Below are 21,677 nucleotides of genomic sequence, written 5' to 3' on the forward strand. Positions count from 1 at the left end.
TTTTTCTGGCCAACCAGTTTTAGCGGAGAATAATAATAATAATACACAATTTTGAAAAATCGTTACAAAAACAATAGGGTTCCCTGCTCCGCTGGGAGCAGGCGAACGGCCATGCCTTGCATTGGCCGCCCGCTTGCTTCCGCGGGCTTGGAACCCTAACTATAAGTCAGTCATTTACACAGATATTGAGTTAAAACTTGGTGTGGTAGTAGCTGAGAGTCAATTCCAACACACACTTAGCACTAACTGAATTTGCGGGATCTTGCAAAACCACGAGATTGTGCATAACATACTTTTCAAGGTTTGACCAAAATGTCTGTACTGCCTTCTCTTCTCATCAGAAGTCTAAAACTCTGGCCTAAAGATGTACATTCCTTCAAAGAATGTTAGGCCTTTAGTTGTGTTGTGTTTTAGCTTGCACAATCATGATCTTCGCCTCAAATCCCTTTACCCTGTGAGACGTAAGCTGTGTAACAACAGTTCAGAGCTGAGTGAGGTTTATAAAGAAACAAGTGTGTGTTTGATTATTGACATTCTTTGACATAAAACTCTGGGCTCAGAGCAGTGACCATCAGTGCAAGTTCAGATTCGTCCACTTTAAGGTGGAAGAGTGAAAGTTAGTGTTTCTCCTCTGTGGATCCAGTCCTGTGAGCCCAGTCATACTTAGCTTGGGGTTAAAGTGAGAGCAGGCCAGATGTACACGCTAACACTGACACAACGTGACAGGTTCCCAGGCATTCAGTGACACCATCAGCCCTCCAAACACCACCCCCCTCTGTTCTTTCGTTGGCTCAGACCAAGTCTTTGACCCTCCCAGATCAGATGCACATGGGTCATTCCGGACAGGCTGGGCTCAGCAGACAGAACCCTGAAGCAGCTACATATGGAAATGCAGGCTAAATAAATATACAAGGAGCCCTCGTAGGCAGAACTGAGATGTCTTTAAATGCACCTGGATTTTAACTCCTCCTGATACCAGGATGCAACTCCTAAACATGACTATCCATGAAATTACAATGGCACACAATCAGCATATGGACCAAAACGTTCACAGCCTATACAACAAGACAGTCACTAACTGAAAAAGTAAGAAAATAGGTACATATACGCATGTACACATAGGTGCCTGCTCAGTGGAACAGGTGGAGCAGCTTCTCCCTCAAACTTTTGTTTTTGTTCCCACATATTTTGACTTAACGTTATCACTCCCAGCAAAAAGAGAAAAACATCTACTGTTCATTGAATCTAACTGTTTTAGTTATAAACTAAAACCTTTTTTTTTTAATTGTTACATTCTCCACCCCCTCCCATATCTTTGAGCTGATTCAGTACAATGGTCAGACAGTCAGACAGCACAGAGTTAAAAATGGAGAGGGAGCTCTCCCGCTTGTCTAATCAGAATTTGTGGTGTCATGAAGGATCCAAAATGGGAGCAATGTCAACAAACACGTCTGTCATAGAGAAGACATGCTGTCTTTGAAGTGATCTAGGTCTTCAGCTAAACACTAGATCTGGCTAAAATTCAACACACTGGTGTAAAATCATGTCAGCAACATGAAATAAAGACAATGAAAACAAGACAACTGATTCCCGTTTTGATAACGGCAACAATTGTCCATTGAATCACACAATCAAGTGCTCCCTCTCTGTTTTTAGCTCTATGTTAGACAGACAGTGTTCAGCTGTAGCAATGAGAAAGCAAAATTGTTGTTCTAAGTGTTAAAACTAAGGTTGCAAAGGGCCAGAAAATTCCTGGAAACTTTCCATGGGAAGTGAAGCTGTGGATATTCAAAATATATACAATATATGATGATTTCATGTGTTTGTTTTTTTTTCATTGGGTTCACTTAAAAACAAAACAAAAATCTATAAATTGCACATGACAAAAATCTATCAGCAAATAGTAATTACATAAAAATATTAAATTTTATTATCATAACTCTAAACTAAACTATACATGTAATATGATCTTTTTTGTCATTTTACCTGCTTAAAAACAAAAGATAAAAACAAATAATAGCAAATTGCATTTCAAATTTATGTTACTCTTTCCATCTGTCCCCACATGTCCAGGTGGCAGCTTATCATTTTTACAGCAATGAAATCTGGCTGTTTTAGTCAAGATTATGCTGAAATATGTTTTCCCCAACCATGTATAAAATCGGGTTGCATGTAAGGGCAGTAGTTAGGCTCCGCACAGCAAAAAGTTTGCAGGTTCAGTTCCTGGGCTTTCTATGTGAAGTTCACATGTTTATCTGTTGGATTTCTCCAGGTACTCCACAGACCAAACATGTTAGAGAAACTTTCTAAATTGCTTGTCTCTTTTGTCTCTAAGGCTGTGTTCACACTGCAGGTCTTAATGCTCAGTTATGATTTTTTTGCATGGTCGTTCACGTTACATTTTAAATGCAACCTCCATCAGACTCCAGTGTGAACAATCTCCAGTTCCCTAAATGACCTGCATGCACAGAAGAAGATATGACGTCACACTCTGCATGCTGTGTTTATGGAAATAAATGTCAATGCTGCAAGTGTTAGCATGTGTGCATTGATTTTGAAATTGCTGTTCAGTCGGTGCAACTGTGTATCCAAATGGTAAAAGATCAAAGTAGATGGAGAAGAAAAAGCGCAAATGTTAATGATCCTTTTTTTTGGAGCTGTGGCTGCTACCTCTGTGTGGATGCAGAGTCAGAGCAAAGAGTGGTGGGACTTTGACATGAAGGACATCTGTCCTTCCATCTGACAAAAGTAATAAGACATGAACACTCACACTGCAGACGCTTTGAAAAACGTCAGAGAATTATCTGATTCAGTACGGCAAAGACCTGGGTCAGATATGTCACATTCACACTGCCATAAAAAAAGTGGAGACCTATCCAGGGTGTCCCCCACCTGTCGAACAGTGACTGCTGGAGATAGGCACCAGCTCCCTGTGACCTGGAAAGGAAAAATGGGTGAAGGAAATGAATGGATGTTTAAAATCCCTGTTACGGGCCAAACTTTAGTATTTTAAATTCCACGTTTATTGCTATTTATTCCCATAAATTCTTGTTAATTCCCATGAAAGGTTTCCAACTTTTAAAATTCCTAGAATATTGCAACTCTAGTTAAAACTATGCTATATCTTTTCCTGACTTTAAATCAGACAGAATAGAGTAACACTTCTAAGTGATATCACACTATTTAGGAGCATAAGTAAGCCACAAGTTTATCTAAAGTGGGAATATAAATCTTTTTGTGCTACTTTTATCTTGGAGCTCATATGCAGGTATGAGAGACCTAGTGTGGACATTTTGGAGCCGAATAGATGGCTAGGCTAAAATTGGACTGAATATAGCCTAGAAAAAGTTTTGTCAGTGTATGCTTTTGGTTTTATAGCAGCATTTAGCCGTGAATTGTTTTAATTTTTAATTCTTAATGATAGTGTTGACGGCAGTATGTCTCCTTCCATGTGCAAATGTGCTATAGCATGTGCAAGTAATTGCAGTAAATCAGTTGTAAATATATATTTTTTATTATTTAATATGCTGACTACCTCAGAAGACAAACTGTTCTCCGGTCTTGTAGTGCCTCCTAGATACTTCCATTTAAGTACTTGCCAATACAGAGTACTGATAGGAGTACTAATAATGCCATTACACGTCTTACATTTACTTTGAAAATGTGTTTAAAAATCAGAGGGGCTTACTTTTTGTGTTAACTCCTCAAACAGAGCCTGAACAGCAGTAGTCTTTTCAAAAAGCTCATGTATATTCCCAGTCGTATTTATTTTTGTCACCATTGTTCACATTGAAATCCCTCCACATGGCTTCTTCTGCTTCTTCCTCTTTGTTTATTGGTGGTTAGCAAACAACTATATGGGGGGTTTTCCACTATCAACTGGTAAGGAGTGAGGATAATGACTGCCAAATGAATTAAACTAAACTAAGATATAAAAAAACCTAACTGTCACATGGCTGTCATTGTTTCTCCTCTAACACTTGATTGCTCAACTGAGAGGTGTTTGTGGTATTGTTCACACTTATGAGTATACTTATGAGTACAAGTACACAATATAGAACAGATACCTGATACTGGTATTGTATCAGGGCATCCCTATGTGGAAGGTTTAGCAGATAAAGCTAATTTTCCTGTGAGTGGTTGTGTGGAGTGTTCTAGGTAAAAGCAGGTAGGTTGAGTAAGGCTAGTTTGTGTGAGGATGATGTTGGATGACCACAGCAATGACAATCTAACCCTGGGTCATTCTGTGGGCCAACTCAGCTCTGAAGCCTCTTCCTCGCTGTCATCATCACACATGCTGACTGTTTTCATCAGGCTTGATTAATCACTTTCTTCCACAGTGAGCTAAACAGGTGGGATCCTGTGGACCATCAATCAACAGTAGAAATGGTGAGGAGGAGAAAACCCTGTCACTAGGGAAATTTCCCAGATGTTTCTATGGGAACTTGACCATCATCAGAGTATGCTTCAGCCAGGATCCCACTGTAACCATCATAGGGCTTAACAATATTAGAAAATCTTGCGATATACAACATTATTGTTTAATATTTCAATAATAAACCTACATTTTCCTCACTTTATCTTTTGCCATCTCAACCATCTAAACCAGGTATGAGATCAAGGCCAGTCAGAGTCTATTTAAATAACCAAATATATTATTTTTGCAGCATGAATGAATGGTGCTTAAATTATAATAGTCTGTAATTTATTGCACTTCTTTGCAATAATGATACTGTATTCACTGATACTGTGATGATGATCAATTTTTAATTTACAGTGCCTTGAAAAAGTATCGCGTTCCCCTGAGATCTGTTCCCTCGCCATCTTCACTACATTTTCTTTTCAACCTCTATTTTTTAAGCAGCAGTATTTTAAGTAAAATGCTAATATATATATATCTTTATCATTTTTTGTACATTGTAGCAAGAGAAAAACATCCTGATATAACACCTAACCTTAATGGAATAATTTGCCTGTTTTAAGCACAGTTAATGTGTGGATGGTGTTAACAGCTAAATGAATAACATTTAGGGTCGCCATGATTGAGTATTGATATTTTGATTTTTTAATTGGACAATTTACCAGCAATCAGTTATTCGAAACAACTAAATTTCCTTCAAAAATCCTAATCTTATTTATTTTTTTGACAGTCAACTTCGGCATTTACAGTATATCACAAAATAAAATGTAAAGAAAAATGTGCAAATTAACATACAAACTATAGGTTTAAAGAGCCAACTCCAACACGACAAAATGAATAAAATTAAGTTCTAATTATTTATGTATGTTATTAAAAAGCCTGAATATTTCCATGTTGTAAAGATACTGTTGGTTGCATCAAACTATGGAGAGAAATTCTTTTGCATAAATTGAGTCACATGGTTTTACTTACATCAAGAGGAGAGAAACAAACAACTTTTTAAAATGGAATAATGAAGACTGTAACATTCAGTTGTTATTTTACCTTAACTAAACTTTTCATATCATATATAAATTGTATTCAATAATTGCATGTATAATATATATAATCTGTGGTAAAAAATTATAGATTATTTTGTCCTTTTCCAGTTATTACAGGTTGTCTGTATCCTTTTTGTAGGTGCTGATTGGGTCCTTTTTCAAGGTCATAGGTGGTGCTGTCACTCAGTAATGTAGTTATTTTTTCCTGATATTCAGAAGTGCTGAGGGCCACTGTGCATCTTCCTTTGTTAGATGGCAAAATGGTGATGTTATGGTCCTGGCTAAGAGATGTTATAGCTTTCCTTTCTTGTGGTGTAAGTTTTGAAGGAGGAGGATTTGCACTGGAGAGGGTCGTTGTTACCTTCCTTCTGAGTTGCTCTGTCTCTGCTTCTGCCAGGTTGTTCTCCATAATAGCAGATTCAGTGGCAGTGATTAGTTCCACCACAGATGTTTGTTGTTGAGAAATGGCAAAATTCAGTATTTTTGCTGTCTGCCACTGCATTTAGTGATATTTACAGAGAATAGTTGACAGAAAATTAATTTATTTAAAATCTATGCACTAGACTCAACTTGTTTCTCATTTAGTGCAAAGAGACTAAAAACAGAATATTGTAAACTTTCTTTTTTCTATAAAAGGTGGCTTCTGAAGAACTTTAAAAAATAATAGTTATGGCCATGTCTACTTGTGCATTAACGACGTAGTGGCAGTACTGGTAAGGTTAGTAATTTTGTGAATTTGCTGGCTTTTTTATTATTTTTATTATTGGGGCCTGCATAGGAATGCATGCCATAAGCATTCCTATGGCAGGTGTCCTTTTACTGTCCTGTGTATGTTTCTATCAACTTTAATGCAGCCTAAACAGAAGAATGTACCTACACAAACTGCACATAGAAACAACCATCTTGGCTGTGGGAGGTGTGCTTTTACTTTTTGTGGAGTTTTGAGTTACCATGGTGACATCATTTGCCAAAAACAACACCCCAAAAACTCCATAGGGTAAAATGTAGAATGATTTTTTATTCACTTTATATACTTAATACTTTATTATAGTTTTACTTCAAAACATTATTCTAGCAATGTGTAGGTCAGAGGACGTTGGATTATGACCAGTGATTCAAGTTTTAAAGTGTTGGGGTGGCAGTGGCTCAGGAGCTAGGGGTTTGTCCTGAAACCGATGGGTTGCCAGTTCAAACCCCTGCTCCATCCATCTCAGCCATTGTGTCTTTGAGCAAGACACTTCACCTGCCTTGCCTACTGGTGGTCAGAGGGCCTGGTGGTGCCACATTCACCACCATCAGTGTGAGAATAGGTGGATGACTGATAGTAGTCTAAAGTGCTTTGGATTTGACAAGTGCAGGCCATTTATTGTTTACCATTTTAGTTCAAGTTTTTGGCCACTAAATAAATACCTTATATGTTCAAAAAACATGTTATTTTGATTAGACCATATAAAGAACACTTAAAAAACTGGCTTTAATAATGTATAATGTCATATCTTTTCTGTTTGAGTGTGAGTCTATGTATATGTTTGTCTGTTTTCATATGACAAAGTTTTAATGAAACTCAAAAATAATCATTAGATGTATGTCTACTACTGATAACCTTTAGGAGTCATCTTAATTCAAAATAGATGCACCTAGTGGCAGGTCCCTACAAAGTTTCTTCAGGAACTTTTCTAGTCATTAATTTTACTACTGTTATTGGTCCTCTGCTGCAGCTCAACCCGTTTTACATGAACTTTCAGTCAGAAATCCTGGGTTGACTTACCAAGTTGATAATCAGCTTCATAGCACTGCTAAGCATGATTCATGTTTTAGGGATCACACTACGTATGCTTCAATATCAGACACATAAACGGAAAATGTTGATGTTATTATCTTACAGACAACTTTCTCAATATACCAGAAACACAAAAGGCAGGTATGCAGAAGGGAAATGGGGTTATTAGATTCTCAATCCTTTATTTGTCCACCACATTAACAGAGTTCCAACTTCTCAGCAGCCAGGCTCAGTTTGCTTGTTTACCAATTTTGAAACAGGAAACAAGGTGCTGAATATGTATCAGGAGTATCTAGGCCATGTTATTCATGTAACATTGGTTATGTAGCATGTCCTGTATGTTCTCATCTCCACGCAGGTTTGGGTTTTCATGGCCACACTACTTATCTTATTGGAAGGAGTCAGAGCACACAAGCAGTTTCCTCTCATGCTGTCATCAGGGGATACTGCTGTTAAAATCACCTAAATCATCTTGATGACACAGCCTTGCAGATTGTTGGTGTGTCAAACCACTCAGGCAGCAGGAGAGGGTTCATTGGAATAACAGGCGTTTCTGTTGGATTCTTAAAAACACCAAATTTAGGTTTATTTCAACAAGTCAGTCAAATTACAATAAATTTACAAAACTTTTTTAAATTAAATGCATTCCTTGAAGCAATGTATTACCCGGCACCTTTTAGACTAAAATGATCTTATGATGAGAAATAGTGGAGTTGTAGCCATTTTGGTCAAACCTTGAAAATAACATTATGCAGGATTTCATGTAATATTGCAAGATGTCATGCATGAGTATGTATTGTGAATTACTGTCAGCTACTAGCACACATAATTCTAGCTTAATATCTGTAAAATATATGAATTAAAGCCATTTTTGTGCTGGATAATGTCAGTTACCTGTGGCAACCATCTTAAATTGGTTTGACTCCAAAAGGTAACCAGCTAGAGATGTACATTCAATGACTGTTTTCTCAAAGTTTCATTAAATTTCATCGAGAGTTTCATGAAATATTTTGCTTATAAATAGAGTTGACTCCAAATAGTTAATGACAAAATGTTAAATAAAGATCTTGAACAATCGGTTAACATTCACAGTATGTGTTGTGAATCAGTCTCAGCTACTACAACACCAAATTTTATGTCAATATATTTTAAATATACTGAGTTATTATAATATTCCTGTTTTTTTTTTTAAGGTCAGCTGACTGTGGTGGCCATCTTGTTTCAGTTTGACTTCAAATGTTAGTCAGTTGTAGATGCTCATTCAATGATTATTTCCTGAAAGCTTTTAAAAATCTGTCTAGTGATTTATAAGATATTTTGGTAATAGGCAGGCACACACACAGGCAAAAACTCCTTTTGGCCGAAAACACTCAGCATGTGATGATTTTCCTAATATCAGCTGGTGATTCTACGCAAATCTGTTGATGTGAACTTTGATGTATAGGGGTGTGGGAATGTTCTCCACAGACAGGAGGTGTAGATGTTCCACAGGAATATCACTGCTGGCTTAATTGAGCCCTTCCACCTGTGATGCTGGTGTTGTCTGACTGGATATACTGAGTAGCAGTATAGGAAGAATACAGTGCAGGCATGAAGAAATATTCAGCTCTGCACAGCCTGCTCTATTATTCTGGGATCCAAAAGTGAAACAGGGTGGGATATGAGGGCATTACACTAAGATTACAGAGAATACCCTGAACCCATCATGATGTTCAAGGAAGATTAGGGGGAAAAAAATTGTTGCAGATTTTCAGATTAGCACATCTCACATCTGTGACCAACCAAGAAAGAAAAACTCAAATGTAGGTCACTGAGCACCTGCATGCTTTAAAGCCATTGATCTGTCAATCATAAGCTGTTACCTCTAACTCCCTTAATACAAGTGATCAGAATAAAACAGGGAGCTGATTCAAGAACAGCACAACACAGACAGGAGAGTTTAACACGCTCAGGAAGAGAAATGCATCAGACAGGCTGACATGTTCAGCACTTCCTGATACTTTACTGGCTGTGTGCATCATCTAGGTAAACTATAACTAGAGACAGAGCAGAGGCAGGAAGTTGAAGCTACAAAGTACAAGTGACCCCTAGTGGCTGGCTGCAGTACAGTTTTTAAATCCTTCTCCTCCATGTAGAGCAATGGGACATTTCCTTGACTAAAAATTTAAAAAAATTAGGTGACTTATGGTTGATTCATGTAGTTCTCTACCTGCTATATTTTCAAATACAGTATGTATGTTTTCCATGCGATTCTTTTTAATTAGTTATTTGAGGCTTCAAGAAAAGTGTCATTTGCAGTATCACTGATGTCACAAATGTCACAGCCTGTTGGGAAGTTGGGAGAGTGTGTAGGCAGGACTTTTGTTGTGGTGGTACAGCCGATGCAACAGTAACATTAATTCTTGACATTTACCCATTTTAAACAGACTTTAAATGTTCAAAAATTGCTGCCTATCCCAAACTAGTACAAATCAAACACTGTATATTGATAGACCTCTGGCATGAACTTAAAAGTTGAAGCTGGAACATAACCAACCTTTCCTCTTGACTATTTCCAGTACATTTTAAGTCCCACCCCCTCTATGTTAACAAATAGAATATTGCCCTTTAGGTGTTGACTCTTGTTAATTCATGTAGCTTTTACCTTGCTGCTGTATGTTCAAATACTCGTTTTTCTAACATGTTTAGCTGTAATTATTGATTTCATGCATAAAAGAAAGGTCAGGTAACACCTTGATGTATGTAAAGCCCTACATTGTTAGACACAAACTCTTCAACATGGCAGCTTCTGTAAAACGGCATCTCAAGGCTTCAGTTCCCAACAACAGTAACAAAAAGGTGGGGACACTTAGTCTGTCACTATACCATATATATCTATAGTACACGTGTGGAGAAAGACTGTCCCTGCTGTTCAAATGTTACCCGTTTGAAACAGTTTATTAATGATTCTTAATGATGCTTGTTTATTACCAATAAATTTAATTGTTATGTATTTATTCACTGTAAAAAGTAAATTAGAAAATTTCTGAAATATGCTGAAGTGTTTTGCTGCCCAAAATGTCAACATACCTTTGTAATAAACTCAGAAAATTCCTACATTTTGATGTCTGAACTGTATAAGAATTGTAAAAAGAACCAAAATCAACAGAAATGTTAAAGCTGCTGCCAGTGTCTCACTATTACCAATCTAGCCATGCCTGATGTATAATTTGCATGTTTTATTTTAAAGCTGTACAATTATATACAGGACAAAATACTTTACAACTGCAAAAATTGCATTTTCTGTGAAAATGTCATGTGAATGCTGAGTGCTGAATGACTTTGCTGAAGTTTGCTGAAGAATGAATTTTTAACTGGATGGTTAAAGTTAAAACAAGCAGAACAAAAGCTAAAATTAGCAAAACAGTAGTTAGAAGCTAAAAGTAGCAAAAATGTGTTTTGTGTTTCTAAAAACTAAAATTGGCAAAAGGTAAAAATAAAAACACAACAAAAGGCTTAATTTAAAAAAACATTAGCAAATTAGCAAAACCATGGCTAATAGCTAAAATCAGCAAAACTAGCTAAGAGATAAATTTTACAAATTGTAGCTAAAGGCTCAAATTTATTAAGTCATAGCTAAATCTGAAATTGGTAAAATTACAAATAGCAAGGCATAAAAGTAAAAAATAAAAGTAGCATAGGAAGACAAGAGTAGAGTCAGTGGGCTGACTCTTGGAATGTGGACGTAGAAAAGAGAATAGAATTCACACAAATGGTGAAAAACATGGATCAGTTTTTAGGACTGAAATGTTACAAGATTTCTTCATCAACACAGCAACTTTCTAACATGCCAAAATCCATAAACACATAAAAATACCCAAAGTTAGTGTTTTCAGCATGAACTTTTTGATTGCAGGTGTGATATTTAGGTATCTTTAGTAGAGTTTAGGGGAGTGGGGGTCAAATCATACCCCCACTTTATAATCAGAAGAATGTATCAATATCACATTGTGCAGAATTATTTGTAATTGTATTCATTTCTTGACTTCTAAGTGGTGTGTTGTACCTGCTGGTGTAGATAAAGACTGGGCTCGCTGTGGTTAGGGTTGATTAATTATCTTTCCTGGACAGCTGTTTCCACAGCAGACCTCAGAGGCTTTGTGTTTCCATGTCACTCCCCACTCAGACACCTAACCTGCTCTGATACTGACACAAGAAAGAAAACTATTAGCTCTGTGAGAACAAAAAGAAAACTGATTGATCTGTCAATTGATCTTTTAACATCCTAAATTTTTGTTCTGGAGCTGGACTGATTGTCAGGATTGCGGACGACGGAAAGGAACCCTGAGCGCAGACTCATCATCAAAATAAACTAATTAATTAAATAAGAAAAATAAACAAAACAAAAGCTGACGAGGCAGCAGCTAAAAAGAACAAAAATCCAAACACGGTGGACAGAACAACAAGGAGACAAGGTACGGAGCACAGCAGCAAACAGCAAACAAAAAACAATGAACCAGCGACTAGTGGGAGAAATGACCGGGTATTTGAGTGCTGAGGGTAATGAGGGAAGTGGAAACAGGTGAGGAGATGATTACGGACAGGTGGAGATGGGCGTGGCAAGGAGGGCAAAAGAGTGACGGAGGAGGAGTGAATACTGAGCAGGAACACAAACAGGAAAAACCCAAACTGAAAACACTAATTAAAACCCACAGAAAAACCACAAAGAAAACAAAACAGAAACAAAAATTCCAAATCCTCACAGATGTAGTCTAACAGCAGCACAGAGAACCTGTGTCTTCTGACCCGTCACACTTTTATTCAGATATAATTTGACAACAACTTTACACAAACCAACTACATCTGTCTTCTAACCCACTGTACACACACGTGAGCTGAATATCTTAGATCAGAAGTGTTAAACAACCATATTAGAACAGCAGCCTATGTCACAGAAAAATGGGAGCAAAAACAAGTGTTGCGTTTACATTTTTGTTTAGTATATATATTGACAGATATTAAAGAATATTGACCACTTCTACAAATATACTTTGATAGGCTACAAGACACAGACACCAGAATAAAGCTGCTAGCACAGCAAGCCCTTTGTCCAATAATAACTTCTTTGTGGACTAAAGACTCACTCTGTCTGTTACACATTAGGGTGGCTAACTGCCTGAGCCTCTAAGCCTTGCATTGGCTGCAACCTCCAGTTTTTCCACACTACATATGCTATATTTCTGTCTTTCTGACATTAGTTTTATTTTATCATTATATTGTAAAAAGGAAGCAGTGGCACAGAGGTTAGAAGAGACAATTTAATTATAGCACGAGGGCAAACTCAATATCTAAAATGTTCTTTATATATCGTCCAGCTCTACCTTCCTGTTCCTTTTCCTGGTCACAGGCAGCTGGTGTATCTCAACAGCCAGTGGATAAGAGGGGTGGGAGGGTATACCCTGGACAGGTCCCCAGTTCATCAGAAGACCACATAGATACAAACAAGGCTGACAACCATCCACACTCTTGTTCTCACCTAGGGCCAGTTTAAAGACTCCATTTTGTGTTTGGACTGTGGAGGAAAGGAGATTTGAACCCAGGATCTGTGTTTTATGAGAGGACAGTACTAACCACTGTTCTGCTGTGTGATCTGTCAGATTCTCTGAACAGCTGATCAGAAGCCCCTCTAACTAGGACTGTGTGATTAATTGTATTTGTGTGTCACTAAAACTGTTATTGACAAAAAATATGAATAATAGTTTTGCCACACCCTCTTATTATGTCTTGCCTTCTGAATGAGGTGTACTTGTGTGTCAGTGTGATGTGACATCGAGGTGGGTGCAGACACGTTACAGCGAGGTCCTCCACGGGTATTATATTTCAACACCAAGTCCAAAGTTTATAGCAGAACAATATCTAAATGATGCTGTGGATATAGTGAATCTCTACAGTAAGCCACATTCATAATTACCTGTGATCATGACCTATGTGGCAACCTGAACAACTAGTAAGATGAAAAAGGTTAGCTTAATGCTTCAGCTAATCCATAAAAATAATCAAGCCATCCCTGTTTAATTGAAGCTTTGTCAGAACAAGATTGTAGCCTTAGTCAAATTCTGTTAACTTTGGGTTAAAGCAGCTAAAATTGACAAGAATCAGTTAGCGGACCCAGAATTTCAGCCTCGACAGGAGTTGACAGTTAAACTTGTTTTTATTGAGGAGCAGGGAGAATGCTACGCGTAGCAGGTGGACCTCTGATCGCCGCTCTGAGAAAAGACGAGATAGTTTAGTTATCCTCATGAAAACCAGGAAGTAACCACGGACTGAGGAGGTTACACTGACCTGGATGGTGGTGTGACGGGGACCGGGACCAGGTCCTTGATGGATAGCAGCTGAGAGATGTCCAGGAACGGGAGCGAGGATTAGCGCCTCCAAAAAGGTAGGCCGCGGAGGCAAAACTTTTAACTCTTGGTCGGACGGGCAGGGGTCGAAGCCGGGAGATCCAGAAACAGGCAACAGAACCAGGGGGGCAGGCGAGAAATCCGAGACCAGGTCACAGGCAGGGGTCGATGTCCAGTAATCCAAAATCCGACTTGAGTCCGATGAGGGTGAAGCAAAGGGGTGAATCCAAGAAACGTGAGCAAGGTTGAGGCACAGGAAGTCAGTCTGAGATCGCTGGAGAATTACTGGCTTTGAGGCTTTCATAATCTGGCACTGAAGGAGAGCAGAGAAGGAGAATATATAGGGCACAGCCCAGGTGTAGGAGAGGTAATCAGCAGAGGACACAGGTGACGAGAATGAACATGATTATCACTGGAATGAGGCATGGCATGGCAAACACAGGCATGATTACCACAAAAATGGCAGACATTTTATTTGTGAAAGACCTACAGGCAGATTTAAAGCACTTTTTACAAAATCATTTAATGTTCTGTTGAAACACTTCTGATTGTATTTGTGTTGAACTCATGAAGTATTTCCCATTCATTACTGAAGTTTTAATCATTCACCATATAAAAGACTACATCTGTGGCTGCATCATAAAGCATTATATTTAGGAAAAAAGAAAATAGATTTCACAGGGCCCTACAATATAGGAGAACCACTATATTGTTTTTATGTTTGTTTGGTTGTTTTTTTTATTTATTTGTGGTTATTTTATCCAATAGATTACATTTTTTTGTCAGTTATTTTAAGGGAAACTTCAAGAAGCTATCAAAGAAAATTTTACATTCAGGGCAATTTACTTTTACATTCAGGGCAATTTACTTTGTTTAAGTGCAATAAATCTAAAGTTTCCAAATTCAATGAAAAATTATTTTCAATTGTTGTAATTTCAATATTCGTTAGAAGAATGTTGATCATGAAATTTTCCATCATCAAGCTGCTCTTCCTCTAGCCAAACGCTACGTTTTGTGTCTGTTGATGTTAAAGCATTACTTTAGACTTTATTAGCAGTGACTCATTTACTGGGTCTAACTTGGTATGATTTGTGTTATAAAATGTTTTGTAAAAGCCACAGGAAGGTCACTCATACACCAACAGGTTCAGGTACAGTACGGTCAATAGGACATGGTGCTATTGCCTCTGACCAGCATCATCCATCAGTGCAATGTTATGACTGTCAGCAGCGGCTGAGTACAAGGCTCTATCTGGTTCTGATCTTCAGCTAATCAGCTTATCCTGTCTGCTGCAGCAGGTGACCAGTGTTTTCAGAGGACAGGTGGCTCAGATCACATTATCCTTGTTTGAGCAGTGGTCTCTGAATCAGGAGACCTTAAATCTATTCAACCAGTAAATCCAGTAGGAGCTGTCTGGACCTGCAGATTGCTGCTCCTCCAGGAGCTTCTTCTGAAACGTGTACACTTAACTCAAAAAAATAGCTTATGCAAAAAATAATCAGATGCATGAAACTGCATGGCACATGAATCCAAGCACATTTTCTTTGTACAGTACATCCTTTGTGCATGTCTTTTTACATTTTCTCATCTGCTTTTATTTTTCTTTTATGGACATTAGTCAAATCAATCATATTATCATGTTGTGAAAGATACAGGTACATTTTCTGGAACTTATTATTTTTTTCTGCAGTGTTCTGTTGCTGCTGTAACATCTGAATTTGACTATTGTAGGATAAATAGTCTTATCTTAAATTATCTAATCTTATGTACAATGGTACTACCAAATTAAATTTAATAGTAACCGTTTAAAGGTATAACAGCTGTCAAAATATGCCACTTTTCAAACTTTTTCATTTCAATTTTTATACTTCTAACACAATTTCTTCATCAATAAATTATTGTTTGGGTGTTAATGTAACTAAAACTCATCAGGGTTTTTGTAAAAATTGCATTAGAAAAAAGCAAATATTCCTCACATTTATTTACAACTAAATTGTGTATGTGATCCATTTGGACAAAATGACTTGTAATGAGGGATTTTTTTCATTTTGAGTTATTATTATTTTCAAATTCTCCACCTCAGAAGCTTCAAAATGGTATATAGTTTGCTGAAGTTTGTTGAATTGACACCAGCATCTTATCATAACCTTGATGTCATTTATAAATGCTGGACCTCTGGGCTGTAGAAGGACCTTGTGTGGCCAAACATCCTGGGTGTGAAAGACGCGACTGTTCAGGAGAAAAGAGAATAAAAATATTTTTTCAGCAACCCTGCATCATGTTAGATCTCAGCTGATCTAAGTGTTGATGAGTATGTTCTTTAGTTAACAGTCATGCAGAAATTATTTGCACGGATTTGTTTGTAGACCATAGGCTGTCAGGATGAATCAGCAGTGCCCCCTCCCAAGGCCCTGCTCCTCAGATTTTTCTGGGGTGTTTTTGCACCATTAGTCCCACATGGGCAGCAGCATCAGGCCCAGAGACAGACACACAGGCAGCTCAACTACTGGCATGGTGAGCTCGCCCTGAAAAGGGCACATGCCTCCCTGCACAATTATCCACCGTGCATAGAAACAGCACACACACACACACACACACATACACACATACTTATTTAACCAGCTGATCTGAAACTGGAAGACGGTCAGTAACAAAACAAGAACAAATATGTTTTTATGATTTTTACACTAAAATAGATTTGATCTTTTTTCCTTTAAACTGTGTTTGGAAATTTATTGAGTTAATGTATTTCATTCATCGTCAAGGGGTCTAAAACAATGCCAATAATAACTGCTGTTGTCTATGTAATGTAAGGAAAACTCATGTTTCTTCCTTGTTTTGTCTCTCAGGTTACCTTGGCGTGTTTGCAGTGGTATTAAAAACAAATGATGAATCACCCAGGACAGATGAGTTTGACAGTGAGAACTTATCATTTCATATACATTTTAAAAATTCCAGAGCATCTTAACAAGCTTCAAATCCTTAACTGTTTGTCTGTTTCTACAGAGGTTGAATTGTCATGTTTGATTGAGTCCATTTCCACAACAAATCCCAGGATTGAGTGGAAGAAGATCACCAGAGATGGGCCCAGTTATGTTTACTTTGACAAGAAGATCTCAGGTAATTTACCAAACACACCAGCAAATCAGGTTTTGTAGATTGCAGATTTTTACATACCCTATGTTGGTTTTGCTTGTTATATTTTTTTCTTTTGATTTGGTTGTTTGCTTAGTTTTTGGTTTTATTTGGTTTTATGGGTTTTGTTTGTTTTGTTTCATTTGTGGTAGCAGAAGGGGGATGAGGAAAACTACAAAATGTTAGTATTAGCAGTTAAGGTTAACTCAGTATTAAAGCTTCCTTCTTTATAACAGGTTCTTTAACACTAGTTGGAGCAACTAATCCCATATGAGCAGTTCTGGCATCTGAATCTTTGATAATGTTGGTTGCTGAGTCCCAACAGTACATGAGGCGTTTAAAGCCTGTCAAGCAGTGGAAGAATTGCTTTCCCCTCATGAAAGTTCAAAAAAAAAATATGACTAGCAACAATTCTTGTGTTGGGTTTGGTTCAGATCACACCTGCTTCATTTTGGGTCAAAAAATGTGTTTACTTCCAGATTGTTTAGGGAAACTCAATGATCTCTATTGGTCAAGTCCAGGTGGTTCAAAATGTGGCATTGATTTTGGCACCAGGCACAAGTCTTTGAGAACTTAGTTCTGCTTGGCTCTGAAGTGACATGTACACATTGTATGAAGAGTCCAGCATCTATCAGGGGGTTCCCAACTAACTGACAAATCATGAAGATACACGTTTGTATACAAACCTTTAAGTGACAGTTTTATATAAGCAAAATAACCGAGTAAAAATAATTAAAATAAAGTTAACATTACTCAGTGCTCGAAGTGGTCCGGTACTCTCTGTTACTCAGTGACCGTGCCCCTAATTCTTCATCCTTAGCATACCATTATTTTTTATAGTGTACCCCACTTCTCCTAAACCTGCTGGTACTCAGTGTCACCAGCTGTACAATTCAGCTTTGGGCAATTCATATAAACTACATTACCCACAGGACATCAGTTGAAACAGGAATTCATGACTTTCTTTACACTGCTTCTGACTGGGTCAGATATAAGGGCTCAGGTGATGCATGACTCATGAGGAGCAATGATTGAATAAAAGTTAAGCACAAGGAGCCAATCTGAAAACTCATATTAATTAGGGGGGTATTGAAGATCATGGTATTGCTGTGGAATTTTCTTTAACAAAGAGGACAACAAAGAGTTTTGTCTTAGGATAATTTATTTTAGCTATCTAGCTGAGAATCACTGAGCTGATGTGAGTCTGACCACAGAGCAAAAGGCCCCCCTTTAAATACCCAGCTCTTCTCCATAACTTTCCATAGGATGAGGAGGGGTCTCGGAATGGGGGTAAGGATCAGGTAACTGCTTCCTACACCCCAGAGCCCTATAAGATAAGGAGTGCTCCTTCACTAAAACATGGTGTCATAAATGCTTCTGTACTTTTCCATTCTAACAGACAGCTTTACCTTACATGCAGCAGAGAATCATTGAAGCACTTTTTATTCCCATTACAGTATGTAATAAATTAATAAACTGTACGTATTTGCACGTGACCAAGTCACTTGGGTTGGGGGCAGACATCAAACTGAAACAACATAACCCAACCCACCCCCGAGCCATGCCCTTTCTTTCCTTACTGGTGTGCTAATGTATCTGGATCATCAGCATTAGGGTACAGACACCTCCAACTTGTGTACGTGACCAAAATCCTCCTAGCAGAGAGAGAGCGCCACTGATGGATCAGTGTTCACAGCCTGTTTGAGCGTCTCTTTTGGTGTGACTCACTGTTTCTGCTGCTTTACTTCTTGGAATTAAACAATATTTACCCTAAAAGATGTTTATTTGTATGCTCATGATTACAGCAAAGATGTGTCTCAGTTGAATTTTTTTCCCAAAACCCTCACGATGTTCTCTCTGTGAGAGGGTTAGTTTCAGTTGTTTGTAGTTTATCATAAATATCTTCAAATTTCAGTTCTATATGGGATTATTGCAACACATTCAAGGTTTTAGGTGTCTGGATATGCTAAGCTTCCTTATATTTGGAACCATACTGTCAAGTAACCGTACTTTGATAAATGTAATATACTGTATAAATATAATAATAAAAGATCAGTTATGAAAAATAAATTGTATTAAATGACTACATGATCTACAATCTTTAAAATATAAACCCTTTTAATGAAAAGTTATTTTAAGGCAAAATTTGTTTTTTCATTGTAAGGTAATGAGTCATGATCAGTATTTGGCAGGAAAAAAATCCTACTTTGTAGCCATTTACAGAAGTGTGGCAGGGTGCAAATGACTATATCAACTGAAATCTATAAACTATAATCACTTTGATTGAAATAGTAATTTTAAGGAAGATATTTGTTAGTCTGGCAAAAAAGGAAAAAAGAAAAGTCAATTTTAAGTTGTTTTGTACTATGCAAAGGACTACCTGTGCTATAATTTTTAAAATATCACCCTTTTGAATATAACAAAGCTATATAAAGACAAAAGTATGAGTTTTATTACTGTAATCACCTTCTGAATAGTGAACATTCACATTATCAGGGTTGTGTCTGAAAAACTCCAATTTAAAAAACTGTATGATTGGTAATAATACAGGCAAACTTGTCAAACAAAATAGACAGAATCAATGTAAAAAATGTTTTTTTATTTGTCATATTTAATCATTTATTAAATTACAATAATTCAAAAATGTTGCAACCCACTTAAAATAAAACAAAAAATGCATATTTTTATACCAAGTGGCCTTGCATATAAAGTTATAAAACTACTGATTTTTTATTTGTTTTATGTATTATTTATATTATTGTTCAAGAGTTAAATTTGTTATTGTTTTTAAAGGCAAAACATAATTTGAATTTTCTTCGAAGCCAGAAACTTAGGGGAAAGGGCCAAATATCGATGCAGTCACTTATTTTAAAGTGCATATTTTTAAATCCTCCTGACTGCCAGTAGTTCAAATTTGCAAACTGTGGAAGACATTTGTAAACCTGAATATCTCCCCCCCCACTGCATACTACTGAATTAGCTCCTTTTGCTATATACAGAGAACATTTAGGGCTTTTCAGTGATGTCAAATGAGAAGTGGTGGGACTTCGATATCTTACAAAGATTGGGGAATTTCAAAAGAATTGGGACTGGACTTTTTTTTCCTGGCAGTCAGGAGGATGTAACTGACATTACTCTGTCGGTAGTTGTTTAGTAGTAGTTGTTTTGAAAATATCTTTGTAAAAAGGGTCCATTTCTATTGACCATGACTGATTTATGACAGCAATGAAAGCATAAAACATTCAATTTAAGTCACAGGTTGGTACACATACCTCAGTGTGACAGTCACAGTTCAGTATGAGTTTTGTATAACAGGAAAGAGAAATAAATGTTGTTTGTTTGTTTTATTTATTTTTGTTTGGTTGATAGACTATGACTCTCCCAGAAGCAGAAAAGCTGATACAGAAAAACAAACCATCCATATTAGTTGGTAGAGTTTAAGGTTGTAGTTCAGGTACAACAAAATAGGAAACAGTAACCCACAGATGTGTCACACAGAAACTCTAAATTGATTTATTTTAAAAACATACTAAATAAAATAAAATAAAAAACAAGGAGTGTTTGCTTCAATTAATATAACCTGGGCTTTATGCAAAATAAAAAGCAATACAAAACTGAATGACATCTCCCAATGTGAAAATATAAAATAAATTGTGTACTTATTGGAGTACTGTCACTTTTTTTCCCACACTGAGTACTAACATTACTTGAAACTTCTATTTTCTGTCATCTTCTTAAAAGCTAGCCAACTACACATTACTCAGGTTTGTGATGAAAATTTAGAGTTGAAAAGCAAAAACAACCATTATGAAACGCATCATATGAAAACATACACTACCACAAGGAAATGTCAAAGATAAAACATTTCTTTTTAACACAGCAATGATTTCATGAGTTTTCATTGTTTTAGACAATCACAGTTCAAATTATTATCCTTATTATTCTCAGTTAAAACTCATACTGCAGCCTAAACCACAATATAGTTTTAGAAAGTAATGTACATGTCAGATATAGTATCTTCACCACCACTCATAAAAACATAAATATGTCGGGGGCTTACAGTGGGCGCACATGGGTTTGAGACATTTTACAGAAGTTGCAGGAATGTGATTAAAATGTATTAATTAAAATATATTTTAATTACATTCCTGCAGAGCTTCACGGTGCAGAGCTTCTGCCACCATGGTGTCTTAACATATCTACTCCTAGATAATGACTTTGTTTTTCCGTCCAGAATAATTTCTGTGTAAGAACTGCCTTTAAAACATACAGTCTCCAGAGGTCACATCCTCTCTGTTGTGTCTTTTATAAAAAGGGAAATTATTTCTTATAGGGTCCGTCAGAGAAAATCTAGAATAAAGAAACTACCCAGGTTATCCAAGCACATTGTGTCTTTAGATTCTTCATAAGTAACTTCAACACGGCCGGAAATGTATAAAGGCCAAATGTCTTAGCAAGTTGAAAATGATCTTATCACATCACAGCACACCACGGAACTTCTACTCAGTTCAAGATCCAACGTTTATGAACAAGGGGTTAAGATAAGTAAATTGCTTTCCCACCAACTATAGCAAATATATACATCCTACTTCATACCTTGAGTTGAATCTGGTGCAGGAGAAACATCACACCCATTGGGAATTAATAAAACTTTATACAAGCCTTTGTACTCATCTGATTGTTCAAATGTTCCTGCAGACCTGATCTCCTTCCTCAGTGACATATTGCTACATCCACCACAACTGCTTTCCTCTGTTGTTTATCCACCACCACTATGTCCGGTTGGTTCGCCATTACCATTTTGTCTGTCTGGATCTGGAAGTCCCACAGGATCTTAGCTCGGTCATTCTCCACTACCTTTGGGGGTGTTCCCCACTTTGATCTCAGGGCTTCCAGTCCATATTCTGCACAGATGTTTCTGT

At 37.1% G+C, this 21,677-nt stretch overlaps 1 protein-coding gene across 1 annotated transcript in view; it reads left to right on the plus strand.

The window, feature by feature from the left end:
• The window catches only part of jam3b (junctional adhesion molecule 3b), a 109,364-nt gene that overhangs the window by 70,347 nt on the left and 17,340 nt on the right, over positions 1–21,677 (plus strand). Inside the window, exons 3-4 of the mRNA XM_017437725.3 lie at positions 16,470–16,538; positions 16,627–16,740. Coding sequence (XP_017293214.2) covers positions 16,470–16,538; positions 16,627–16,740 — 183 coding nt within the window. The remainder of the gene's footprint in view (positions 1–16,469; positions 16,539–16,626; positions 16,741–21,677) is intronic.

This window comes from Kryptolebias marmoratus, linkage group LG13 (genome assembly GCF_001649575.2).
Source record: "Kryptolebias marmoratus isolate JLee-2015 linkage group LG13, ASM164957v2, whole genome shotgun sequence".
NCBI classification, from domain to species: Eukaryota; Metazoa; Chordata; class Actinopteri; order Cyprinodontiformes; family Rivulidae; genus Kryptolebias; species Kryptolebias marmoratus.